We start from the raw sequence: 27,678 nt of genomic DNA, 5'->3' as shown, positions 1-27,678 counted from the left end.
GCCCACTTCGTTGCTGGGAAGAACTGATGAGAGGCCAAGGGAAAAGGAAGGGGAAGGCCTGCGGGGAGGATTCTGCCCACAGGACAGGTTCTGCTGCTGGGCACTTCGGCTGGGAGGTGACTCCCCTAAACCACTGAGCATCTAGCTGCATTAGGCCAATGTGGGGCACAGAGGTGTGTCAGACCAAGAAATTGCCTGTCAGTTCACACCCAGTAGACTCCCAGTGTTGAGGTGCAAATCCCCAACCTTCTGCAGAATTGGAGACCCACAGCTTGGTTCTTAGCAGGACCACAAGAGCAAGGTACGCACTGGATGACCTGGAGAAGCAAAGCTGTTTGCTGGAAGCCTCACAGGGATTATTGCCCCAGGTGGGAGCAGAAAGCAACTGCAACAGTGTGCTGCCAGGTGACAAGCTAATAAACACAGGCATTTCTCCTCTCCGGCAACAGGACACAAGACATGAAATAGGAGTTTGGCATGGAGTTTCATACTGCACTCAAAGGATACACAGATACATAGTGGGGTATTAAGTGCTTGCTCCGAGCCCAGTGGGAATGATTGCACTCCAGTCTGAAGGTTGAAATTTCCTACAGCTTTGGGAGAGGCAGTGTCTATGAGGGGAGTGCAAACTTCTCTTTGGGTGATCTTCTGTGCACTCACTGAGTGAACAAGTAAAATTTTGTGCTCATTTGCAGAGCGTATATATCTATCTCCTGATTAGATTTTACCCTGACTCATAAATGTCACTAATTGCAGTCCGCAGAGGAGACTACTGCCATGAGACAGGGCTGGAACTAACTCAGAACTTGTTTTTTCACATCTTTATTTGAGCATGAAATAGCCAGTTGTAGTCTGCATCTTGACCGTCCTGCAAAGACCGTGGCTTGAAGGCTTGGCTCCCAGGCCACAGCACTGTGGGAGGTGGTGGAACGTCTAGAAGGTGGGGCCTGGGAGAAGAAGTTAGATCACTGGGGGCATGGCCTTGAAGGGGAATTGGGACTCCAGCCTTTCGCTGTTTCTCTTTTTGTTTCCTGGCTGCCATGATGTAAGCAGTTTCCTCTGCCGTGCACTCTCACCATGATGTCTGCAAAGGTCACAGTGCCAAGTGACCATGCTGTGAGCCAGAATAAACCTTTCCTCTTCGCAAACTGGTTTATACCAGGTATTGTTACAGTAGTGGAAAGCTGACCAATATATACCTTTACCCGATCATGGAATGTGCATATTCTGACATTATTTTCTCCCAGACTTATAACCTATTATTAAGCCGTTAGGCAACTGGAATGACTTGTATTTTTCCCTTAAGGCTTTTCCTTAAGGTTTGCTGGGCTCGGCATTTGAGAAGGTCCTTATCTGCATCCCTTTCATTATACTTTGCCTCACTCTCTATCCCAGAGCCAGAGAAGGTCTCCCAAAGAGTTTATTTTGAAGATTCACTGACTGACAACATAAAATAATGATGACTGTAAGGACTTGACTGGTATGCACTGTGAAATTATGACTTATTCAACAACCAGGCCCCATTCACTGATCTCAAAACCCAGACCTCTGCTCCTGTGACGAAGTGGAGAAAGGCTCCCTTTGAAAACCTTCACAGAGTATTCCAAGGTTGAAAGAAAACACACACACACACACACACACACACACACAGAGCCACGTGGACACACACACATGCACACACACTCACACACACAAGCCAGAGAGCAGATCCTTCTTTTTCTCATTCTCCCCTTTCCAAAAATCAATTGGCAGGAATTTGCAGAGTTGCCAGGATGAGGTAATGGGTCCTAAATCACGTGGCTTTGGAAACACTGTGGTGACCTGGCATCCCCTGGAAGCCTCTGGGAGCAAGAGCTGCAATGTGCACACAATACTTGGACTTCACCATGGCCTTCAGTGTCCTTTTGCATGGCATCCTCAGCAGAAGACCAAGGACGTGCATCCTGCATCCACTACTTTCAGGCGAATGCACACAGATCAGCAGTCTTGCATAGGCTGGGCATTTCAGTGTGACTTTATGGGCTCACAATGCAGGTGGCTTTGGGACAGTGGTATCACCCTGCTCTGGGTTTGCATTCAGCAGGGCTGACACTGGCTAAAGGGAGACTTGCTGGGAGGGTTCCTGGAGTCATAAACTGAAGGTTTTCAGGTAGTTTACATTTAGCAGTTATAGCATTAATAGTATGTGAATGTGACTCAATTTTTCTGGGTCTTTTGTTCTTTTATATTTTACACCAGATCTCTGATCACATTTTTGTTTCCTGTCTAACCCTTGGGCATATTTGAGGTTGTCACCCCAGGAAGAAGTGTTACCCTATTATGCACAACTAGGGCATTCCCATTAATATAGAGTCTTTAAAGAAATTTTCTGCCCATCTTCATATCTGAGGAGGAATGCTTGCTATATAGAAGAAGTAGACAGTATAGAAAAGCACATCACTTAGTACAGGATTTATCAATCTAAGGTCCACAGGCGACCTCTGGCCAGTTGCCTGTTTTTGTAAATAAAGTTTTATTAGAACAGCTACACACATTCGTTTCTGTACTGTCTCTACGGCAACTCTTGCCAAGGGCAAGAGCTAAGCAGTTGCAACAAGGATTGTATGGCTTACAGAACCTAATACATTTATTTATTCTCTGGCTTCAATGGAAAAAGTTTTCCACGCCCTGGCTCAACACACAGGCTCACTAAATGTTCACTTATGAAATTAGTTAATTTCTAATTCCACCCTCTAAAGATAATCATGGCTAACACTTTGATGTATGTTCTTCAGCTTTTTGTCTGTGTTGGAGGCTACATTCTGGGAAAACTAAACCATAATCCAAGTTTTATGACCTACTTCTATCATTTAAAACTGATCATGGGCATTTTCCAAGGCATAAACTATTCTTATGAGACATAAAATTTAAACTACAAAGGAGTCGATTATACAGATGTGCCAGGATTGTTTAAACAACCCTCTTGCTGTATACAGTAGTTATGCTGTATTGACATATGTGTCTCTGGACCTATGCAGGAGGTCATTCCATCTCATATTATTAATTGCTTTTGTCACTTGTGTATGCTTTACACTCCTACCACATGGGAGCTCTTGAGGACAGGGACCCTGTTGTGTACATATGTCTATCTCAGCTCCTCAGCCTCTGACACACATTTGGTAGGTGATCATCCAATGCTTGAGAGGGGTAGATTTCCTATACCACTCACCTCTTAGACAATACTCTATAATTCTTTAGAGTTTTGCAAGTGGTGTAATGTACATTGTGTTAGTTTCCAGTGGTTGCTGTAGCAAGTTACCACAAGCCTGCTCGTTCAAAACTGTACACACAGTCAGGCGTGGTGGCACACACCTGTGGTCCCAGCTAGCTACTCAAGATGCTGGGCCAGGAGTTTGGGGCTGGCCTGGACAACATAGTAGGACTCCATCTCTTAAAAAAAGTTAATGAGGAATTAACTTGGTGGCAGGTGGGGCTGCTATGCTACTAGTAATTGCCTTTCATAAGGACCAAGCAGAAAGGATTGGGCAGAAGTCTGAGCACTGGCCAGGCTGCTGGGAGCCCCAGGTTCTGGTCCCACATTGCAGATAGGCTGCCTAGTCAGCCTTCCCTCCTGGGCACTAACAGGTTGGATCATTACTGTTTGAAGTGAGGGTTGAATACTACTGATGATATATTTATAGAATGGCTTTAGGGGGTTTACAGAGACAGAACTGGGTAACACTGACTCACAGAAATAGCTGTCTCCTTTTTAGTCCTCCTTCTACTATTCTGACTACCTTACAGACCAAGCTCTGTTAGATGTCAGCCTATGTTAATCACTTTTAACCCTTGCCAAACTCTTTTTATCAAAAACCAAAACAAACAAAACCAAACTAAACTAAAACAAAAATCCTCAGACCAGTGGAATCTTGGTAGGACTGAATAACATTATTTTGTGCTTGCTGTATTGATTTTTGCAGATACTTCACATCACTGGCAAGTGAGGAGGTGCTTTCCATTTGTGGTAGTGCCAGGAAGAATCCTGTAAAAAAGTGAGGGATTTAAAGCAATATATTAAGTATAGGACTGGTGGTTTTTATAGAGGGCATATTGTGCAGATGGCTGTGAAGTCTGGAGGACTCTTAGAAGTTTCCAGGCTGGGCCTCACTTTTCTGACTTCTGTCTTTGTGCAGCGAGGGAAGGCAGGATTGAAAACAGAGAGAGGGACCCTCAGTCAGAGGACACAGCTGGAAATTCAGCGTTAATGACTTCTGATCTCTTCCCACTTAAATGCATCTAATACTTCAAGGACCATTGGGCAGCAAAGCTGTGGATATAAATTGATCACAGCCTACTGTAGCTCAGGGCCTCTGGTAGGAGGAGCCCTGGGTTCGCTCTGGATTTTCTCTGCCTTTCACTGAACATCTGGAAGGCGTGGAAGCAACTTCTGTTTGACTTTTTCATGGAGGGAATGGCTATCATTTGGACACAGCACAGATGCTATGGGAAACGCTCTCTCACCCACTCTGCTTTGTGCTGACTGCTTCCTGCCTTATCAATCTGAGTAGGAACTGGCCTCTGCTGTGGATCACAGTGGAAAGTGAAGCTCTCTTGCTTCCCATCTCTTAGCCATGTGTGTCTACCCAAGTGGCAAGTCCCCACTCTGTTGGGGATCATAGCATTTGCTCCTCCATAGAGGAAGTTCTTCCTGTTGACACTATCCTCCTCATTATGCTTAAATAACTTTTGTTTTTTCTACAACCTTAGTTTATATATTGTGTTTCTTTTCTGAGCAGCAGGAAAACACCGGGACAGGCCAGTCACTTCACCCAGTGCTTTGGCTGCATGTGTGCCACACTCACCAGAAAGCTGCAAGCAGATGTGATGTGAACGAAGGACTCGTTGGGAGTTGATGTGCTTTGCTTTTCCCTGAATAACTGAGGGGGCTAAAGATGGAGTGTGAAAACCCGGCTAATTTGGCAGAGGGAGACATCGCTGGGGACTGGCACAAGATACTCAGCCAAAAAACTCCTTAATGTTTAGGTGGATAAGGCAAATCGTTCCACCTCCTCAGTCTGCTCCCCTGCAGTGGGAAGCTGCCCCCTAAGGCTGTGTGTGGCACAGATGCAAAGCGCCAGCTCGTGGAAAGCACTAAGCTGTGTAAATCTCTGCTCAGATTTCCTCCATTTTGCAGACGGGCAAAGCAAAGCCCAGAGAGCAACTGACTCGCTCCACGGCACTGAATTCAGCCAAGTCTGATCCCAGATCCAGATGTTGGCCCTGCAGCACCCAGTGGCCCATTTATCAGGGCTGAGTGATGAGATTTGAGCTCCATTCTGGGGCTGACTCTGGGACCCTGGGGAGCAACGCTAAACCTGCGGGGCTCCAGGCAGCGCTGACGTGGGGTCTGGAGTGAGGGGAGCTTAGTATAGATGCTGTGATCAGACTCTGCTTTTCCCTTCTTGGGCCTCGATTTTACGATGTGTCACCCTCCCACCCTCTTTTTTCTTTTTCTTTTCTTTGCGTGCCTGGAATCAAACTCAGGCCTTTCCGCTTGCCAGACAGGCGTCCTACCGCTGAGCTGTATCCCCCGCCCCTTTTCTTCTTTCAAGGATCTGGTGATGGACGCCAACAGGCTTGGCTCAGTAAAGGTTAATAAAGGAAGAACTGACGTCATTGGTACGAGTCCCACAGAGGGAGACAGCACAGTACAAGGCACCAGGATCCGGTTAGGGTCCGCAGCCAGGCTGGGGGAGGGGACCCGCATGAGTCCGCGCACTGGGGCAGCTCCTGCCCCTCCCCCACCCCCCGTTACCGGGGCAACGGACTGTGCGGAGCCTGTGCTCAGCCTCTGGCTGCACCAAACCGTGGAGCCTTGAAAAATCGACTCTGCACTGAAGGGAGGCGGAGAAGGAGAGGGAATGTTCTTGGGCGATACGGCCCTCCTCGCGCAGCGGTGTTCGCCAGTGTTCCCTGTGGTCGCTCGCTACAGCTGTGGTGATAGTTATCACTGTGGCTCCACTGTGTGCAGGAACCGAGTGAGGTGCTGTGTAAGCTAGCCCTTTTGACAGATATATCAGGGAGACGCTGTTTGTCTGACAAATTCAAATGACTTCCCTCGAGTGGCAGTGAGGAGGCTTGGAGCCCGGACTGACTGTCCTCAAGGCCGTGGGCTGCGCACTTCCCGCTGTGCCAGGTCACCAGAGGTGCTTGGCATGCTCCGTGCATTATTGCAAGAATGATACTGGCTACAGCCTTGCAGGACCAGAAGAGTTAGGCTAGCTGCAGTGCAGATGGGAAACAGCTCAGAGGACACAGTGACTTGCCTGCCAGTGCTTCAGTGTGCACCTGGCAGATAGCATTCAGCCTCGTGACAGTGGCTCCAGAGTCCAGGCTCTGTGGGTCTGCCCGCTGGGGCTGGCATTTTCCCTGGGCTGCAGTCTGAGGGCAGAACGCTCCTGGAGAATAGCCACAGAAAGCAGTGATAATAAATAACAATCACAGCTAAACTCTCTTATGCCTTGAATACAGTGCCATCCAATAGAAGTTTCTACCATAGTGGAAATATTCTGTAATATGTTTGCTGTAAGCCACATGTGCCTTTGAGAATTTGAACTGTGGCAAGTGTCACGGAGAAATGAATTTTAACTTTCAATTCCGTGAGGAGCCAGATCCGGCTAATAGCTGCGTGGCAGACAGCACAGTGGTGATAGATGTGGAGCACGGTGCTGGGAGCTTTCTCCGTATCACCACTTCTCAACAACGGTGCAAGGCAGATCATTACCATCTCCACTTTGCAGGGGAAACTGAGTCCCAGGGAAATGAGGAAATCTGCCCAGGGCCTCCCAGCAGAGTGTGTGCCAGGGTCAGCTGTCCAGTCTCCAGAAAGGTGGACCAGGGCTTGCTGCATTTATTGTAGACCTGAGATTTCCCTCCACACAGAAGGGCCCATGGATGAGTGCGAGGACAGCCAGGCCCAGTCCCTATGGCCATGTCAGAGGGAGGTGGGGTGAGCACAAGAGGTGGAGTGAGCTACTATTTCAGAATGGGGAAGTGTTGGGAACCCCCTGGAGGAAATGCCCAGACCTGGCAATTGGGTGATGTTGGTTTCCATCCGTCCTACCCTGGGTACGAGCCCCAGCTTTGCCACTTTCTGTGTGACACGGGGTGTGTAGAAGAGGAATGATAAAAGCACCAGCCTGCTAGGGCATCATTCTGGTCAGATGAACATGCGCACAGGGGTGATAAAGCATTGCCAGCTGTAACGTGCTGTGCAGCACACCCTGCAGTTCATCCGTGTCGGTTGGTACAAATCCACTGGAGAGGGTAGACCTGGTCCCTCTGTAGAGCAATGCAGTGCTCGCTGGATCCTGACTTTCAGGGTGAGTATAATCTGTGAAAGGGGCCCTTCCATCCCAGTGAGTGCCAGAAAAGTCACTCTGTTCTCAGGATTGGGTTCAAGAATGAGAACTGGTTGGGGTCTGCAAAGCTGTACTTAACTTTGTTCTTGTGGTTGTGCTCTGGCCCTTTTTTCCAATGCTAGAATATCATTTGCAGGCTGGGAACAGAGGCCTCTAGGGGATGTTAGCAATCCTAACCGGTCAGTCCTGTTAACTGGACCCACAGGTTTGGCATCAAGCTTCTGGCTCTATCTGCCTTTTCTTTTCCTTCCTTTTCTATTACGGAAAATTTCAACATTACAGAAACCAAGAGAATAGTACAACAAGACCCTTCCCTGCATCCACCACTACAATTAAACTCCATCAATTCAACTAAGTCAAGGCCAGTCTTATTTTACCTAAAACTCTACAATTCTCTATGCTCCCAACCGAAGGTTACTGTGCAGCAAATCCCAATGTACCTGCTTTTAAAATAGTCTCTGTGATCCTCTTGTGAATTTCTCATGGGAGTGCAGATTGGCATAATGTCAAGGCAGGGTGCTCTAACCAGTCTCAAAGTCCTAATGTGAATGCCTTTGAATTCAGCAGTCCTACCCTGGGGACAGGTCATCCTTCAGCACATACTGTGTGCATGTATTGAAACATCACACTGCACTCCATGAACACATACACTTACCACGACTCAATTAAAGTGTGTTAATTTTGATGACATTTCTTACAGAGGCTGGTCCTGTGCATGTACAGAATGAAGCATGTATTTGCTATTCTTCATAGTACTGTGTTGACAGTAGGAGGCTATGAACAACTTGCATGCTCAGGAAAGGGAACTGGCTTAAAATTTTATGGTGGGACTTACAGTGCTATAAAGCAGAATCTATGCAAGGATATAGACTGATCTCGGAAGAGCCAGATCCTTAATGAAGGAAACAAGGCTAAGGAAACAAGGACATAGTCTTAAGAGACAAAGCGGGGGCAATAGTACACGTGAAATACACAGCCTGCACCTCAGCAGACACTTGTCATTTCTGGGGCACACACATGCACTGGGATGCAGATTGCCTGGGTGGAGGGGAGCGAGGTAGCTGCTGGATAGGGGTGGGAGGGACTTCTCTGCATGCTCTTCCACCTTTTGAGTTTTTGTATCTAATAAAAGTTTCCTAATTTTTCCATTTAAAAGTAGAATTCTGTTTTCCCCTGTAAACTAACTGCTCTAAAAATAAACTCAATTAACTTTTTAAAAGGGGTATTTACCCAAATGAGTTGAAAACTTATGTTCACAGAAAAACATGCACACAGATGTTCATAGCAGCTTATTCAGAACAACCGTACACAGCTGGAAGCAACCACCATGTGGTTGAACAGGTAAATGAATACACAAACTGGGAATATCGTTCCATACAAGGGAATATTATTCAGCAATAAAAAGAAGTGAGCTTTAAGTCACAGACAAGGAAGAGTCCTAAGTCTGTGTTGTTAAGTGAAAAAAGCCAATTTGAAGAAACGGCCTGCGGTGATTCCCACTCTATGCTGTGGTGGCAAAGGCAAAACTATGGAGACAGGGAAAGGTCAGTGGCTGCTGGGGCTGGGGGAGAGGAGGAAGGGGGAAGAAGCGGTGCAGAGATGAAGGCCGGGGCTTTGAGTGCAGTGAGACTCATGTATGATGCCATAATGGTGATGCCGCTCATACCTTTGTCCAAACCCACAGGGAGCATAGTACTGGGAGCCAACGCTAATGAGAGCTACAGATAACAGAGCACCTGGATTGGTTCTTCGGCGGTAATGAAGGGATGGCACTAAAGCAGGATGTTAGTGACGGGAAGCTGTGCAGGCGTGGGTGGAGGGTGTCATAGGTGGGAACTCTCTGAACTTTTCTGGTCAATGTTTTGGTGAACCTGAAACTGCTCTGAAAATAGAATTCCTAATTCTCTTGAATCTGAAATGTCTCTGTTCCTTCACTTTGTGAGGCTGCAGTCATTGGGGGCTGTCGATGGCCCTAGGTGTTATCATGTGTTCTAGTTATCTTCTGGCCTATGGGACAAATACCAGACCTCTACAGCTTAAAGGGGGAGGGGTTTACTTTGCCTCACCTTTCAGTCCATAGTTGGAGGTTGCAAAGCAGGAACGGCGTGGAGGAGGGGCCTGGTGGAGGAGCTGCAAGGCATGGCAGTGTGGAAGCAGAGAGCCAAGGGAAGAGTGGGGTGGGAGATGGGCCCTTCCAGCCACCATCGCAGCCTCTGCCAATTGGGGTCCGCCCACTAACAGCACTTTCAGCTGTGAGCCAGGGGATCAGTGAGTGGTAGAGCGTCCCCATGATCCAGTCACCTTCCAAAAGCCAACTTAGGCTTGGGGGGATGTTTTAGATCTAAACCATCTTACCACAGTGGTGGGACTGGTACAAGCACAGTGAGACTGTTGCCTGGAGAGTAGGCGGGAGCAGGATGGGCAGGTAGACTCTAGGTTCGTGGGCTCTGAAGGCCAGAGGAGTTTGGCCCTTATACTGTAAGTAGTGGGGAGCTATGAAAGATTCTAGCAGGAGAGGGATCCTGGGTAGATCTGTCCTGCAAGAGACCTGGATCACACTACCCATTCTGCCCCTTCTCTGTGCCTCATGGCCTAGTTGGTGAAAGGAAGAAGCTGCTCTCAGAGCTCAGTGAGGGCATCTTTGGCTCTAGGATTCTGAGATCAAAGCCTGTCACAACCTTCTAACCCCTTTCCCTCGCCTCTGTTGTTCATTGCTGTGTGGTGGCTGGAACTGTCTGCTAGAAGACTAAGCCTTGGGGACCATCCTGTTTTCTTTTCTTTCTCTCTGAAATCTTCAAGAGGAGGCCAAACCCACATGGGCTCTTCGCAGTGCCTTGGCAGGGCATCAGGCGTCCGGGCCGCGGGGAGGGTGGGTGCAGCAGGTGCGGTGGCTGCTTGGGGGAGTGTCTCTGGTCCTTCCAAACGGTCTGCTGTTGCCATGGTGTGATTGATGAGATTTTCCTCTAAAATGTGAGAACACTGGCTCCTGGATGTCCTGTGAGGGAAGAAGCAGTGGCTGCAGCCTTTCTAATAAGCAACATCTGTCCAGATTGCCATCTTGTTATGACAAAGATGCAAGAGGTGGGAGACAGAAGAGCATGGATTTTGCTTTGTTTTAATGAAGGAAACAAGGCTAATCCACAAAACAAGGCTGTGTAGGTCTATGGGAATGTCAATTATTAAAGTGTCAAAAACACTGTCATCTTCTGAGGGGTCTCGGTGTGATTCATACACACAGCTGCTAGGATCCCAGGCTGGTGACCTCCCCTGAGCTGCCACTTCCTCACTCTAGGGAAAAAGTGGGGGCCACTCATTACAGCACCCTGGAGGGATATTGTACCACACTCTGTGCAAGGGGCCCCCTTGGAACTCGATGCCTGGTCTGGAATAAATAATGTGCTCTCCGAATGCCAGCAGTGGTTACCAGGAACCTTGTGACAGAGAGGGGTCTAAAAGTAACTTGAACCATATTTGGAAGGCATGTTTGTGACTGCAGGCTGGCATGGCTGGGCTTGATCTCAGGGGAGTGACAGGTCCTGAGTCCAGGGCAGCCAGTGGCTACCTAGCAGGAGGACCTGAGGAGTCTGTGGTAGTTCATGGAACAAAGCGTGACACTGGATGATCTGGTTCACATGAAGCCTTTGTTTTGTCATCAGTAAAGCAGATGATACCCGCATCAAGAGTGGGTGGTACACTGAATGGTGTATGTAGCCCATCGGTGCAATGTGTAACGCATGTGTGGCTGTTCTCATTATTTTCTCATTGCTGAGATACAGTACCCGATGCCCACAATTCTAAGGAGGAAAGGTTTAGGTTGGCTCAGTTTGTAGAGGTTTTAGTCCGTAGTCTGCTGGCTCCAAAGCAGGGCAGCATGGCAGAGGGGCAGGGCAGAGGGAAGCAGTGAGGGGTCAAGGGAGAACGGTAGAAGATAGACCCTTCCAGGCCACACCTCGGGTGACCCCCTCTCCAGCCAGGCTTCACCTCCCAACATCACATTTAACTATGAGCTCCTTAGTGCACTGGGCCCTTGATGAGTATCAAGCCCCATGATCAATCACCTTCCAAAGCCCCACCTGTGGTCACACGAGGCTTCGAAGCATCCAGATACAAACCACTGCAGGGGTGAACGGTGTGTGCGCAGTGTGGTATGTATGTGCAGCACATGTGTGAGGTGTATGTTGCATGTAGTGCAAATATGGTATGTGTGTATGTGGGATGTGTGGTGACTGTGACCTGTGCAGCTCTCATCACCACAACAGTAAATGCACTTGGGCAAAGGTGTTGGTGAAGGCCAGTGTGGTTTGCTGTTATACACGCATGACTTACCATGTGCTGGGAGGATCCTTCCTGGGAGCTGAGATCTCATCTGTGGAGGCAGGCGTGTGTGACACATGTCTGTGAAAGGATGAAAAGGGCCACCACTGTTCCCGGGCTCCAGGCATCGGAGATGAGCTGTGAGCACTGTGGAGGCAGAGCAGGGCAGCCAGGCTTTGCTGAGCGGGCCATGCCTGGCGTGGTCTCAAGAACTGTGGTGTTCCACTTTGGTTTGTCTATCTTCTAAATGAACATTTTTTGGGGACAAAACTTCTTGTGCTTCACGTATTTTAAGTTGACGTCTAAAATGTTTCATTCTAAGTTTAAGTAGCCATAAAGGATCTATTTCTGCCATGGTTTGAAGGTTGACATGTTAGAATAACATGCCATGCTCAGAAATGTATTAAATGGAAACCAAGTAACATAGAACTTCTTTTTTTTTTTTTTTTTGGTTTTTCTCCGGTACCGGGAACTGAACTCACGACCTTGCGCTTGCCAGGCAGGCGCTTTTGCCGCTGAGCTAAATCCCCAGCCCCAACATAGAACTTCTTATTTTGTCTTTTTATGGAAGTATCACATGAATATAGAAGACTATACACATTTCAAGTGTGCAGCTCCACTAATTTTTGTCAGTATCCTACCATGCAGAGCACAGTGCGGGGCATCTCCAGCCCCCAGAAGACACCTCTCCCCTCAGCTCACTCCCCCGACATGGCTGCTTCTCCACCTTTGCCACAATAAACCACTTTTCATGTTCTCATTTGTTCTGGCTCTATGTAGAAGAAGTCCATTCTTTTTTATTAGTGTAGACTTCCACTAAAAACATCTCATGCTTAAATCCCTTCTACGCTTACTGGGCATTTGGAGTTGTTTCTAATATTTGTCTAAGAGTTCTTATTCTTGTATGTATTTGGTGCAACACAAATACTGATTTCTTTGGGGTACATATCCGTGAGTGGGTTTGCCAGGATATGGTATAAATACAACACAGCAGTAACCTAACTTCCATCAAAACTACCCAAAGAAAAAATTAGCACAGTTTTTTTTCTTTTCTTGAAGTCATAATTCTCTTCAAATTCCTTCACAGAATTTTTATCTTAGCATATATTTACACCTAAAATGTTTTTGCTATTATCATACTTTTTTTTACCCAAAATATACATGTAAATTGAAATGGACATTTTGAAATTGCCCTTTGATAACACAATTCTAAGTTTGCCGTTTGATTTATTATCACAATGATCACTAATACATACTTAATCAGAATAACATAATATTTTATACATTTGACAAACTGTTAAGCATAAAAAAGCAAGATTGTGGATATGTTAGCTCTTCACTGCTGTGACCAAATACCTCAGGGTATCAGCTGAGAGGAGAAAAGCTTTACTCTGGCTCATAGTCCCACGGGTTTCAGTCCCCGGTCAGCTGGCTCCATCACGTTAGGCCTGTGTTGAGGCAGAACAGTCGTGATGGTGGAAGAAACCTGTTCCTCTCACAGCAGCCAGGAAGCAGAGAGAGCGAGACAGAGAGCAGGAAGCAGAGAGGAGGGGCCCGGGACCAGGTACGGTCCTTAAGATCATGCTTCCTCGATCCACTCCATTTGGCTGGGCCCCACTTCCTGTTTCTGTCACCTTCCAATGAGACCATTAAGTTAGAATCTGCTCAAAGGACTGATCCATTGATGAGTTAGAGCCCTCACGCATGACCCACGCACTTTGCAAAAGCTCATCAGCTGCCAGCCATGCTTTAGCACCTGAGTTCTGGGGCCCATTTCAAACCTAATCCATAGCAGTGTGGGCAACGCTTCTGAGGACAAGGCAGATAGGGTGGCTGATGGCAATGCTTCTCAGATTTTAAGATGGCCTGGGATCTTCTTACAATGCAGATTCTGATTCACAACATCTGGGCTGGAACTTGCAATTCTGTTTCATTTTTCTAGCACTACTGAAGTATAATGGCTGTACAGAAGACCGCACATACTAAATGTATATGTCCTGGTGAATTTGGGTACTTGCATGTTTTTGAGCCCACTGGTGATGGTGATACACTTGTCCACAGACCACACTTTGAATAGCAAGAGTTGATTATGGTCCCTTGCTTCAAGGATGATTTGGTAACACCAGCATTTCAAATTGGCTTTGAAGCTGCTTTGACCTTTTGGAGTGCTGCACTGTAGTCAGATTCTGGGTGAATGAGATGTCAGTCTTTCTCCTGTAGAGCAGAAACAGGACCATAGGAAGAGGGATGGGAAGGAGAGTCGACAGAGGCTTTTCTCCACAGGGCAGGGAGTAGGAACAGATGCTGTGGAGTCAGACTCTCAGTTTGAGTCTTTCAAGACTCTGTGTGCCTTGGAGTGGGTTTAGTCCAGTGTGCAGATCTCTTTCCTGGCGGAGGCTAAAATGATGCTGGCTGCATCTCAGACAGGGTGTACTTTTGGACAAATGTCCAATGACTGGACATTTCAAGATGAGTTTGAAGGGTTTGGAGAATCCATTGAGGGAGAAACGCTTTAAGAAGTTGAGCTTGGGCGGGTTGGTGAACTCCATGCTCAGGAGCTGCACTTCTTGCTCAGGCAGAGGGAGCTCGGGGGTATCTCTGAGCAGCCTGTCTCTGTGAACAGGGTAGGTGTGGAGAGCTTGTGGGTGGCTGGGAAGGAGGTCCTGCATGAGGACTGCAGCAGTGACCACACTACCGACTGGCGCAAAGATTGCCTGTGGTTACTAGAACTCAGCTGTGACATTTAACACTAGCTTTTGTCCTGGGTGTACAGATTTGTTTTGATCATCAGTACTTCCTGAAGTGGGGGCTCATTTTTCTAGTGGTCCTTGAGGTGTTTTCACATGGAACTCGTGGTAACTTGAAGCGGAGCAGACGTGGCCTTGAATAACACTGAAACCTGAGAGGGAGCCATGCGCTCCTGGTCCTGACCACACCTGGAAAGAGTCGTTTTTCACACCTCTTGTGCTGTTCCCAGAGAGCCAGCAGCTTAGGCTTGAGGGCCTCGGGGAGCAGTAGTGTCTAGAGAGGGTTTTACCAAATTGTGTTTATTGAACTCATTTTCTATGTTCCAGGCTGCAAATGCTCCTGGTTTGCCCCTTTATTGTGGGAATATAGACCTCTTCATTTAAGGAAATTCATTGTAGTTAGAAGAGTGAGGCAGTGTATTAAATCATGTGGAAGAAACGACGATTACCTGGTGGTGTGTGGGTATGGCAAAATCTGTGGTGGCAACATACATAGGGTTAGATTGAGTGCCACATCTTGTGCCAGTGCTATGCCAATCAAGGGCTCCTGAGGCTCTGGGTGGTGGTGAGGCTGTGGGGAGGGGGATGCTTTGACTGCAGAGCCTGGGTCAGCATTGCTGAGTCACCCTAACAGCAGCCTGACATGGTGTTCCTTGCTTCCTTCCACAGAGATCCGCACGCAGCTGGTGGAGCAGTTCAAATGCCTGGAGCAGCAGTCCGAGTCGCGGCTGCAGCTGCTTCAGGACCTTCAGGAGTTCTTCCGCAGGAAAGCTGAGATTGAACTCGAATACTCCCGCAGCCTGGAGAAGCTGGCTGAGCGGTTCTCCTCCAAAATCCGCAGCTCTCGGGAGCACCAATTCAAGTGAGAAGCGGGCCAAGGTTCAGAGGAGGGGGCAGGCAGCTGGTGGCGAGGCATGCAGGTGGCAGGGAGGATCCTTTATGGCACTGGGTCTGCAGGGGACTTGTACCCGAGCCTCAGCTGTCTGTATGTCCAAAGTGAAGATAGAAGTAGCACCTACCAGAAGACTGCTGTTCAGAATGAAAGAGAACCTAGAAACGTGCTTGGCACAGACAGAAAATGCCTGATGTGGTTGGCATTATTATTAGTATGCTACCAAGCAGTTGGCTAGCACCACTGGTACCCAGAAGAGACCTCTTTCGGACATCCTGAGCCTGTCTTGTTATGTCTTGTCTGGGCACCACCTGCCCACTTCAAGTTCCTATAGCACAATGACCTTCAGACTTCACCTGCATGGAATGAGTCCTCAAAGTTTTGTTTTTTTCTCAATCCCTTAGAGGACCGAGGTGCCCAGATTCTTGCCAGCCTTATTGCCAGCTTATTGTCTTATTCGGAATGTACAAGCCTCCCCACCCCAGTTCCTTGCACCCAACCTCTGAATGCACAGAGGCTCTGTCCACCAGGTAGGCTCTGCATCCCCAGCCATGAGCCACAGTGCTGGCTGAGCTGTCCCTGGAGCCAGCTGCATCTTGGGCTGTCCCCAGCTGTGGAGCTGGGCTGTGCAGCGGGTTTGGATCTCATCTCCTGCCCTGCTCCTTCCTTTTGGTTTGGAATCAGTTCCTTTATCATTTGAAGTGTGATGCTGGGGAGAAGCAGGACTAGGGGACATGGGAGGAGGTCCCTACCCCCTTGCATCACCTATAATGAGCTCGGCCAGCCCCTTATGGGTTCATTAACCGAGCCACCAGACGGAACAGGAGCCCCAGCTGGCAGTCGGGCCAAGCTTGATGCTTGTCACGCTATGAAACTCTAATTAGGATGTGGCCAGGCCAGTGCAGCTGGGGCGGGCTCTGTTCGAGATGCTAATGTGGCGATGGATCCCCCAGTGGCTAAGGAAGCGGAGTCTCTAGGGAAGGCTGAACTCAACCTTGACCCCAGGGCACTGACTGACCCCAGCTACCTCTTCTTTGGAGTTCACTGCACAGGGTTATGCTGGGCTTGTGCCTTCATCCTGGCTGTCCCGGAAGTCCTGCGCCATCTTGTAGAGTTCTGAGTTCCACACGAGAGTGTCAGTCTACCTTCAGGGCAGGGCCTAGGTCTTGTTCTTATTGTAATGGACCCAGCTCATCCAATGGAGGGGAGATGTTTGTGAATAACAGGGAAGAGGAAAGGAAGGAGTGGGTAGAGGAAAGAAGGAAAGGGTAAGAGAGAGAGGAGATAAGGAGAGAGGGAAGAAAAGGACAAAGGAAGAAAAGGAAGGAAGGTATTGTGGTGTAGATCTAAAGTGGTGCTCAAAAGTCTCACGTGTCCAGTGGTGGGCCTTTAGAAGGAGCTTGGATCATGAGGCCTTGACTGTGTCAGTGGATTAATCCACTGAAGCGATCATAATTTGCTGGCATTACTGGGAGGTGATGGTAGCAGAAGATGGGGCCTAGTTGAAGGAAGGAGGTCACTGGAAACACGCCTTTGAAGGATTTATTTTGCTCCTGACCTCTCCTGTCTCTCGGTCTCTGTCTTCCCCCTTCCTCCACCATGCCTTCCTGCCATGATGTTTCTGTCTCACCAAGGCCTAAAAGCCATGGAGCTGGCCAATCATGGCCTGAAACCTCTGAAACCAGGAGCCAAAATACATCTTTCCTTCTTTAAGTTGTTTCTGTCCGTGTTTGATCACAGTGATGAAAAGCTGACTGATACAAAATGGAAAGAGGAGAAAGGAAAAAGGAGAGAAAGAGGAAGGAAGAAGGCAAGGGAGAGAATTTACTTGGTGTCTACAGTCCATTCTGGCTGAGAGATATGGTTGAGAGAAGGAATTGGTTTGCCCAGGATCTGATAGCAAATTAGTGTCAAAACTAGGGTAAGAACTGAGGTCCCCTCACTCAAGTCCAGGGCACTGTTCTTGGCTCTGTGGTCCACATATCTATCTCTAAGGCCCCAGATGCTCCCTACCCACCTGCAGCTGCCAGGGGGGTACTATTTTGGGGGTGGCCTCACCCAGCTGAGTTGCCTGTGGCACGTGATTCAAAGAAAGACTTTAGTGATGGCACTGGGGGGTCTCCCTGAGGCAGGTGGAACATTTAGAGAACAATATCATCACACATTTCTTTTGTAACAGCACATACTTCCACTTGAACAATGCCTTTTCAAAGAACTGTGGCATCTTTGCTTTCTCATAATCTTGACAATAACCTAGAGAGGCAGAGAGGGAGCCAGTCGTTCAATCCCAAGCACACTGGCCACCAAGAAAGCGGAATGACTTCTTTTACCAAGGATGTACAGTGAATTGTAGGGCTTGAGAAATCAGACAGGGGTCCTGACTTCCATTTTGTCTTCTCCAAGAGGCCACATAGTCCTTCATTTATTTCAAATATGTTCACCAAGGACCCATTGCTTTCTGGGCCTGTGATTAGTGATAAAGATACAAAAATAACAGAGACCAAAATGTGGCTTGGAGATGCTTGTAACTGGTGCGGTTGGAGCAGGCTCCCAACCTCTGTGGCTACACCCTTTGAACCCTCAGCTCTTAACATTTAGATGTTACTTGCTCTATAAACCTCCCTTGATTCTGACCTGGTGCCTTCCCTTGCCTGCTCCTAACTCTGATATATTTGCTTATTTACTTACTCAGTCAGTGTTTATTGAGCATGTACCACACACCAGGCCCTGTGTCTATAGAGATAAACAGCATAGGCTTGGTTCCTGCCCTGATGGAATTTACCATCTAGTCTAGTGATTCCATTTGTGGTTTTAAAAGGCTGCACAAGGCTGAAGACTGAACCCAAGGGGTGGGTGTGGCTCTCTAAGCAAAAGCTAAGGATGGCCTAGGGGGCAGAGAAGACAGCACAAAGGAAACAGAGGCAGGGAAATCTTTCAGGATGGAACAGAGGAAAGGAGAGGAGTCAAAGATGCCCCCTTTGCTGACTTGAGATGGAAAGGACTTGGAGAGGTTGAAGCAGAGCTACCACCTTGTGTTGTCACTGCCCATTTGCTTCTCTGTAACCCTTTGGACCAGCACTAGGCAGCAAGCTGCAACATGGCAGACAGGCTGATGAGCTGGGGCTTCTAACACTTAGCACAAGACTGGCACATGGTTAGCCCTATATGTTTGTTGAATGAATAAGTGAAAGTCAAGTTATAATTAGAGCTGTTGGAAGGGGAAATGTATCTTCTGGCTGCCTTAGGACTTGGGTGAGGCCCAAATGTCATCACTCTAGTATCTGGCACCTGATGTCATGTTGTTCCCTGGTAGTTGTCCCTGGTGGTGGACACGGTAGTTGTCTCCTTGTCTGGACAGTGGGGCCAGCAGTGAGCCAGAGTGCTGGTTTAGAGGGTGTGTTCATGTGGGGGCTTGTTCCAAGTACAGAATCCAGGCCTCTCTCCAGGCCAGGATGCTTGGGGTGGGGCCCAGCAAGCTGCGTTTTAACAAATCCGATTGGAGATCCTGGGGCTCCTTTTCTTTACTTTTAAAACCATTTAAATTTTCATCAGTTCATATGAGCTGTACAGAATGGGTTTCAATTTGGTGTTGGGGTACATGCAGGAGGTAATAAACATACAGAAAGAACTGACAAATGGGACTGCATCAAATTAAAAAGTTTATGCACAGCAAAAAAAAAAAAATAAAAAATAAAGAGACAACTGACAGAACAGGGGAAAATCTTTGACAGCTACTCTTCCAACAGAAGATTAATATCCAGAATATATGAAGAACTCAAAAAACTTAATACCCCCAAAACAAATAACCCAGCCAACAAAGGGGGCAAATGAACTGAACAGACACTTCTCGAAGTGCGAAGGGCCCCTCACTCTCAAGAGCTGCCTGGGATTCTGATTCTCTGGATGCTAAGTGGTTTTCAACTTGCTTCTAGGCTACATTGGCCTCCCTTCCTGCCCACCAAGATAAAATCAAGGGCAGGCCCAGCTTGAGCTTGGCTTTTCCTTCAGAAGGCCTGGTGTGTTAGGAGCTCTTCTTGAGCAAGAAGGTGGCAGGGAGGGGACCTGACAGCTGCCCACTGGGTAGGTGGACAGTATGGATGGCCTGGTCCAAACAGTTGGGTGTTCCATGAAGACAGAGGATTGCTGGTGATATAGGACCTCCAAATGATACAGGGGAAATAAACATAGTTCCCAATCTGTTAGATGTCCCATATACGAAGTTTGCATACCCCAAATTCAAAGAATGAATTCTAAGGAACAGCAGAAGTTAAATGTAGGAAAATTTATTGGGGAAAAGGAATGGGGAATAGAAATAGCTCCTGGGAGAGAGGAGGGGTCCTGAATGGGTTGCCAATGAGTCCACTTTTCAAAGGAAGTTTAATAGAGCAAGATCACGTGGTGGGTACAATGTGGGACAAAATTATGATTAACCAATAAGATTGCAAGTCTGGCCCTTTAGTAATGTTGATCCAGTAGGGAAGCAGGTCATGTAGCAAGTGTACATGGATGATACCATTAACTTTGATTGATAATCGATAGTCTTAGTTTTAGTCTGAGTGGGTGGGAGAGGATGGCCCAACCTTAGTGAGATAAAGGCTATTTATATGGGAAATCTTCAAAAGGGTGATACCAATATCTCAAACTACCATGTGTCCCTTGGGGAAGTATGTAAATCTGGCCACTGAGACTTTAATCTTTTCAGATGCACCTCCAGCCACAGTTGTGAAATGTTTTCCTCTTCCCCACTGACTCCCTTGAGGATCAAGCCCCATCTGACTGCCTATGATATTTCTAGCTAATTTATCTGTCTATAATACTGTCACTAAGACATTTTTCTCTTAAAGAGAAATATTTTCTAAAAACATCAATACTATGAGCAGAGGGAGAGAGATGGCAGGATTGGAGGAGGAGAAAGAAGGAAGAAGAGACAGGAAGAAGAGAAGGAGGAAGAAGAGGAAGGAAAAGAAGAGAAGGAAGAAGGGGATGAGGCTGAGGAGAAGAGGAAGAGAAAATATTCTGTGTTTGGGAGCCACAGTCTGTTCTTACCACCCCTCTTAGATTAGATTTCTGACACACATTAGTGCATGGAAGGCTTGGAGAAGTTTTGCACTGAATAAGCCTGTTGGTTTCTTTCTGGAAGCCTTCTGATCACAGAATTCCTTTCCCTGCAGTTTGTATTAATATCTCAACAAAGAAGCACACTGAAGGACCCAGTTGGAGAAGCTCTGCTCTAGACAAATGCCAGCTACTGTGCTCTGTAGTAGCGATAGGCCATGCAAATAGTGCTCTATTCTGACACCTCCCATTTTTGATGGCCCCCACCTTCCAGCGGATTTACCTGAGAAGACGCACTATCCAGAGAGGTGATGTGTTGCTGCTGTTTGGACTAATGTTAAAAGAAAGAAAAAGAGCAATAGGGAATTCTGTTCAAATATGTTGAGAAATGCTTAGGGAAAGCAGAGATCTGAAAAGAGCAGGAGGTGTTGCCTAGTCACTAGATAAAATACTGTGCTCGAGCTCCAGAGCACCTTCCAGCTTTGGAGCAGCAGGGAGAGAGGATTCCAGGGAATAATTGACTTCAGTCCCAAGAAGATAATTTTTACTGGGGAGAGAATGTCACACAATTTCCCCACAGATGTAGAATTTCTCTAAAGAGATGTTGTAATTCAGGCTTAGCCTTTTAGTTTATTCCTCAACAGAGAAGCATTTCAGTAGAATATAAATTGTACCTATAAATGTGCAAAAGATTAAGGATTAAATTGCTTACTCAAATGGAGGTGGGGCTGTATCTCTGCATGGCTTTTGCTGTCCCTTCCTCAGGTCCATTGTTTGGATTTTCAAGTGCCCCACCTTCCCAAGTCCCTATCAGATGACCTGTTGTCTCACTGAACTTCATGATAAGGATTGTGACGTGGATGGCAGATACTATCCTTATCTTTCTAATTGAATACATTGAGGATTTGAAAAATTAAGTAATTTTCCCAAAACTCTACACAACTAGAACTCCTAAGTGGCATAGGGAGGATTCTAGTCCTGGTTTATCTGACTCCAAAATGGAAAACTGCTCCTGGCTGCAATGCATAACGTTGGGTCTGTTTCCTCCTTGGGCTGACTTAGTATTTCCTGAGTCCTCCATCCAGACAGACGCCAGGGGTCTCCGCCTGCCCACTTGGCCATTTCTGCTCATGCCTCAGGCTGGTATACAGCGGGCCTGCTCTGCAGGGGCCTGAAGGGCTCCCAGGCCTGCAGTCCACTGCTCCTCAGCTGGGTTAGGTATGTGACTCTCTTAGGGCTCAGGTCCAGTGGTTGGGGTGATCAGGTGCACAGATCCGGTTTGCCTACTTCATTCTCCTAGCTACTCAGGAGCAAGGGGGCCACTTCTGGTCGTTCTGTCTATCTCTGTCATCTAATTGGTGCCCTGACAGAGATTTTGAATGAAAAACTGAAAAAACAAGGAGACTACCAAATACTTCCTTTCAGTGTAGGTGTGGCTACAGGAAAGAAGTGATGCCCACAGATTTCCCAATCAAGGAAACAGACTTCAAGTCAACTGCACCCCAGTGGCTGGGGGTGTTGGGATGTGGAATGCCTGGTGGGTGATAGGTTCCCTGTTTATGTGTGGACACAAAGACCAGATATTTGGTTGGGGGAACAGTCTCTCTGCAACAGGATAGGTGGTCGGGCCTGATCAGTGTTCCTCAAGAGAAGACAGGGATCACTGAAAGCATGTGAGCCATAGCTACTGAGTTCTTTTTTCAGTTCTCTTCCAATCTTTCCAGTGGCCTAAGGGGAAAGCCTTGGTGTGGAGCTGCAGTGGTCCTCCAGTCCTGCTTTGCCAGAGGACCAAGCTCAGGCTTCAGCAGCTGCCTCAAATTCAATAACATTGTTTGCCTTCTCTTGAATTGATTTTCCAGTTACCATCTATTTATGGCAAGTAATGCTTTAGTTTTTCTTTTTCAAATACTTGCCATAAACAGATGGTAGGACATTATGAGAGGAGTTCAGCCTCTAATCTGTTCTTTGCAATGACTGTAGCGACTTTTCCTCTTCCTAGTTTTAAGTAGAAGCAGACTAGCACGAGAGCCCTGCTGAGCCCATGGCAGCAGGGGTGGCAAGGCCCTGCTCCCTGCCCTGTTGGTCCCTCCTGGAGAAAGGACACCTTTCTTTTCCTTTCTCTGTCCTCCACCTCCCATTTCTCATTGCTGCCAGGACATTATGAGAGGAGTTCAGCCTCTAATCTGTTCTTTGCCAGGACTATAGTGACTTTTCCTCTTCCTAGTTTTTCCACCTGGCTTTCCCAGATCCCATATCAGGTTCCCTGGAATCCTAAGACTATAATTAGGAAATTGTAAAGTATTAATCAGAATGCAACTTAATGATGTATGTATATGCCTGGCATACGTATGGGCATTAATTTTTATATTAAACTTTAAGTCAGATATTGTGGTAAAGTAGATTGTAGCAAGGTGTGATGCACAGGGCTTTGGTTGGACTGATTCCACTAGGCAGATAGGGTAAAAATGACCTTTGAAGATTACATAGGACCTTAAGCTTTGCAAATTCTTTCACCAGCCTTCATCTCCTCAAATCCTCCCAAGAAGCCTGGTGGAGTGGGAAAGCCAGGGGAGGTGTCATTCCCATCTGATAGGCATGAGAGCTGCAGGTGGGTAAGGTGAACCCCAGCGTGGGAGCCAAGGGTTATGGCCCCTTCTACTGCCCAGTGCTATACACACCACACATAATGCTGGAACCGTACCCCCTTTGCAGGTGGAAAAACCGAGGCAATGTGGCTTGTAGGAAAGGAGATGATGAGGTTGCCCAGGTTTTGCCTAATGGGGCAAGGATTTTCATCCCAGTGCCAATAATATACTCAGTGAGCAAAAGGGGAGCTCAGCAGTGCTGCCGGGCATGACGACCAGTGTGCCAGCACCTTGACTGTTCAGAATGAGATTCCAGAAGAACTAGGGTGGGTGATAAATCACAGGAACATTTGTACTAGGATTTGACATTCACATAAGAGTTTGCAGGAGAAGAAGATAATATAAAGAATAAAAACCAACATTCATGGAAATCTTGCTGTGGACCATGTGTACATCTATGTGCATTAGCTACTGGATTCTCCAGTGAGGCAACAATAATAATAATTAAATAGTGGTTTGATACTTACAGCATCCTGTGAATTCCCACATTGAATCCTCACAGCACTTTTGCAAGGTAAACATTACTCCATTTTATAGATGAGGAAAGAAAAAGTTTAATTAAATGTCCCAAGTTCACTTTATTGGTGACAGATAGAATTGGCATTTGTACCCAGCCTTTTGACCCCTGGGCAAGCAGAGCATGCGTAGGCCAAGTGGCCCAGTAATGGCACTGGCTTGGTGCTGCTGGGCAGCAGTGGAGTTGGACCCTGCACCACTCTTCCAGTGCCTGACATTGCGGAATCCCATTAACACGTATAATTAATCTCAATCAAAAATTTGTAAATAGTGTAAAAAAGAGAAAGGAAGGATGAATTAAGGAACCCATGCCTAGCTTAGCCTCAGCACTGCCCGGCAGAGAGGGGTGGAGGTAGTGCTGGCCAGGGGCCAGCAGGATCTGCCAGCCCCGCTCATGAACCACAGGCAAGATGCCTGGGCACCCTTGGACTCTCCTGGTCTACTTGGTGTAACAGCCTGTAATGGACTGGACTTTTCCCACCAAGTTCTTATGTTGAAGTCCTCAGCCCCAGAACCTCAGAATATGGCATTATTTGAAACTAAGGTTCTGACAGAGGAGATCAAGTGAAACCAAGGTCAAGGGGAAGGCCCTGGCCAGACACGGCTGGCCTTGTGCATTATGGGTCTCTGGACACAAAGACACATGCTTGAGGATGAAGGAGAGAAGGAAGGGGATGCTTCTGCTTCCTTGGCAATACCAAAGAGTGCCTGAAAGCACACGGGGCTAGAGAGGCCTACCACTTCTGTCTGTGAGATAGCCAGCCCTGCCTGCACCTTGGTCTGGACCTCCGACCCCCAGAACTGGGAGATGGCACACATCCCTGTGGCTTGAACCCTCAGTGTGTGTCCTTGTATCAGCACTTCTAGGAAACTAGGACCCCCATGTTCCTCTGTCCTCTAGGGCTTGGCTTGTGTTGCCTCTGTAATCTTTCCCTGACTCCTCCCTAGTCCTGTGTGCCCCTAACCACACCCACCTTCTCTCAGGCTGTCGCACTTCTGCTGCAGTGTTTCTCCATGTCCCCATCCCATGTTGCTACCTACCCATCTTTTTGGTCTTAGTCACCAGTGTTTTCTGAGAGCCAGCTGTGTGTGTAGCCCTTCCTGACCCACAGGGAGGCAAAGACGTGATACAGAAGGAAGAGAGCAAGGCAGGCTTGGCGGTGCTGTAATGACAATGAAGTGGGGATGCAAGATAGAGAGGGGGAGCTGCTGGGTGCCCGGGTAGGGCCTCGAGGAAGAGCAACAGCTCTACTTCGGTCTCAACAACAAGCAGAACGAGACAGGCTCTAGGTTCCCATGTGCTGAATTAATGTTTCACGCAGCAAGAAAGTGCAAGGACTTCCAATCCCTTTGTGGCAGCCTGGGTAGCTAGAGGCTGCCCACCTTCCTGGCCTGGGAATGAATCGAGGTTGTGCTTTTCAGGGCAGCTCCGCTGGCTGCTGCTTGAGTTAGCCCAGTGTAGGTCTGCGAAGTTCTGGACGGGAGCAGGAAGCAGAGACGAGACGAGTCAGCTCCAGAGCTTGCCTTCCTCACAGAGGGCTCTGGGTCAGGCTTGTCTGCAGCGTGGGGCTCAATGGCTTGGAACTGTATTCTGTTTGCCAAGAGGAATTTTCCAGCCCCCAACTGAGAAGCTGGTGGAGCTGGCTGGCTGCTAATTTCATTTTCCTAACTCACCAGCTTGGCAAGTCTTGGCTTCTTCAGCCTCAGTCTCTTGGAACTTCATACCCACCTCCCTCAGCCAAAGAAAGCAAGCAAGCTGTGACTCACCAGAAATGTTCATTGCTATTTTCTGGCCGTTAAAAAAATATATATACATTTGCGCAAGTTCCAACATTATGTCTTAGCTCAGCAGCTTCTGCTTGTTGAGGAGACACTTAGATGTAGGATTGGAAGAGCAGAAAGGTCGCTCAGACTGTATCCCTGTTGGAGTGCCAGCCCAGGGTTGTTTTGCCATCTTCCAAGAGTGAGGCCAGCAGGCAGAGTGGTTGCTGCGTGGGAAGCTGGATCGCAGGCCGAGGAGCCCTTGGAGAGGGGAGGGCTGAGGCTGCAGGCTGCTGAGCGCTGGTGTCTGGCTCTGCCACACGCGGCCTGGGTGCCTCTTCCTGCTTTTGCCAGGTGAGCTAGCAGCATGACGGAGCTCCCTGCACCCACAAGAGCCACTTAAACCCTGCAAACTCCACCTCTCCCTGCGCCTCTCCACCTCTGTCCACCTTGCTTCCTGGGCTCCAGCTGTACAGGCCTTTATGCAGGCACCACTGAAGAGTGACCATGAGCTCTTTTCTGGGCGTGTTCACGTGGATATTTTGAGTAACCAGGCCCCAGGGGATGGGTGACCTCCATAAGATCACACAGAAAAGAGGGCGGGCACCCTAGTCCCCAGGGGCTCAGCATGCTATGGCCCATCTGCCGCCAGCCAGGCAGAAAAGGCCCAGTACCACGGTGGCTGAGGCCAGCCTTCCACAGAGCGGCCAGCTCCACCTGGGAGGCAAAGGCAGGCCAACCTTTCTGTCAAACCTGAGCTCTGTCCACCACAAGACTGGGAGGTGACTCTGTGAGACAGATCTTGAGACTGTGCCTGCTGGGGGGACAGTGGATGTGGAACAGCAGCTCTGTGGAGAAGGACAGGTGGGCTCATCGCCCTGCTTTGGCCCTCTTCTGGGTCCCCAGAGGTGGCATGGCTCTGCCCCATCCTTCTGCCACCACCTGGCCAGGCTTCCTGGGCCCATGTCTCTCCCTGCATGTGGCTAGTACGTTTGCAGTGTGGTGTCATTCTTCCATTTCATGTTTCAGCCATGCGCCTGCTGCTGGCCTCCACATCTCTCTCTGCACCAGAGGCATCACAGGCTGCCCAGGACCCTTTCAACATGTGCTCTGACAGCAGACTCATTTTTCTCTTCCTCCCTTCCCTCCCAGAAAGGGTCCTTCCCTTCTACTTGCCCAGGTGCCCAAACCAGAAACCAGAGGTCTCTCTGGACATCTCTTCCCACTCAACCCCACCCCAGTCCCCAGGTCCAGCCAGTTTACCACCTCAGGACCTCCCCCTCTTCCCCCAGCAAGCGGCAGCTGCAGTGAGACTCTGGGGGCGCACCTCCCTGCCCTTCCCTGTGCCAAATCCTTCAGCAGTCCCTTTTGCTCCCTGAGACTCGAAGGCCTTTCCCTCGTGGACTCCGCCTCATTCTCTAGCCTCACTTGTCACCCCAACTCCACCGCAGAACATTGTGCATGGGCCCCTTGGCGACACAGCCCACCAGCATGCCAGCTCCTGCTTCCTGCTGGGCCTTTGGCCATTGTGTTTCCCCACCTGGAAAGCGCCCTGTAACTAACTCCAAGCCGGCTTCATGCTCAGTCTAGAAAGGGCCTCCTCCGTCTGGAAAGCTAGCTGAGACTCCCTGCTCACCAGGGGCTTGCCAGCTCTGGTCTCTGCTGCATGTGCAGCCCCAGCTTGTAAACACACACACACACACACACACACACACACACACACACGGAGCCATTAGAACACCGGAATAAACGCAGCTCTTTCATCTGCTGCCTCTGTGGCGCTATATTACAATTCCCTCCCCCTTCCCTCCCCTCCTTTCCGCTTGTCTTGCCTCCTCCAGTGACTGAGGCCCACATCTCTGATAAGGAAACCGCTGTTTTTTCTGCCCTTCCTCTCACCATGCTTCTCTGGCCAGCTGACCTAACTGATGGCCCCCACACTGCGTCCCAGCATTTCTGAGCCTCTTGACGATCTCTTGTCTTTCCCCTTCCCTCTGAGCTCACCTCTGGCTGCCACTTCCATCAGTTTTGCCCATTGAACTCCCCTGTGCTATTCAGTTCTTGCATTCCAGGTTGGACTAAGCCCAAGAGCAGTTTAGGTAAGAGCTCAATCACCTCATCTCTCCTTTATTCCTTCTACCCGACCCCCAGGAGGCAGTAAGAAACAGGAAGGACAAACTACTTGCTGCCCAAACCTATTTCTCCCCTTTAGTTTTTCAATTTTGTTTTTGTTTTTTTATTTTTTATTTTAAAGAGTAAAAGGAGGATAACATAGGAGTAGGGGGGCTTACCAAATTATAGACAAAGCGGTAGGAAATTATCAATGGTTGCTGTTTTACATATTGTTA

The 27,678-nt window shown here is 48.3% G+C and overlaps 1 protein-coding gene across 4 annotated transcripts in view; it reads left to right on the top strand.

Moving 5' to 3' along the window:
• Positions 1–27,678, top strand: part of Srgap3 (SLIT-ROBO Rho GTPase activating protein 3) — a 223,058-nt gene that overhangs the window by 96,083 nt on the left and 99,297 nt on the right. For all 4 annotated transcript variants that reach the window (XM_005413003.2, XM_005413001.2, XM_013509102.1 and 1 more), the window contains exon 2: positions 15,131–15,323. In XM_005413003.2, coding sequence (XP_005413060.1) covers positions 15,131–15,323 — 193 coding nt within the window. The remainder of the gene's footprint in view (positions 1–15,130; positions 15,324–27,678) is intronic.

This window comes from Chinchilla lanigera, unplaced genomic scaffold (assembly GCF_000276665.1).
Source record: "Chinchilla lanigera isolate Chin_1 unplaced genomic scaffold, ChiLan1.0 scaffold00160, whole genome shotgun sequence".
Classification (NCBI taxonomy): domain Eukaryota; kingdom Metazoa; phylum Chordata; class Mammalia; order Rodentia; family Chinchillidae; genus Chinchilla; species Chinchilla lanigera.
This window is presented reverse-complemented; position numbering and strand designations above follow the sequence as displayed.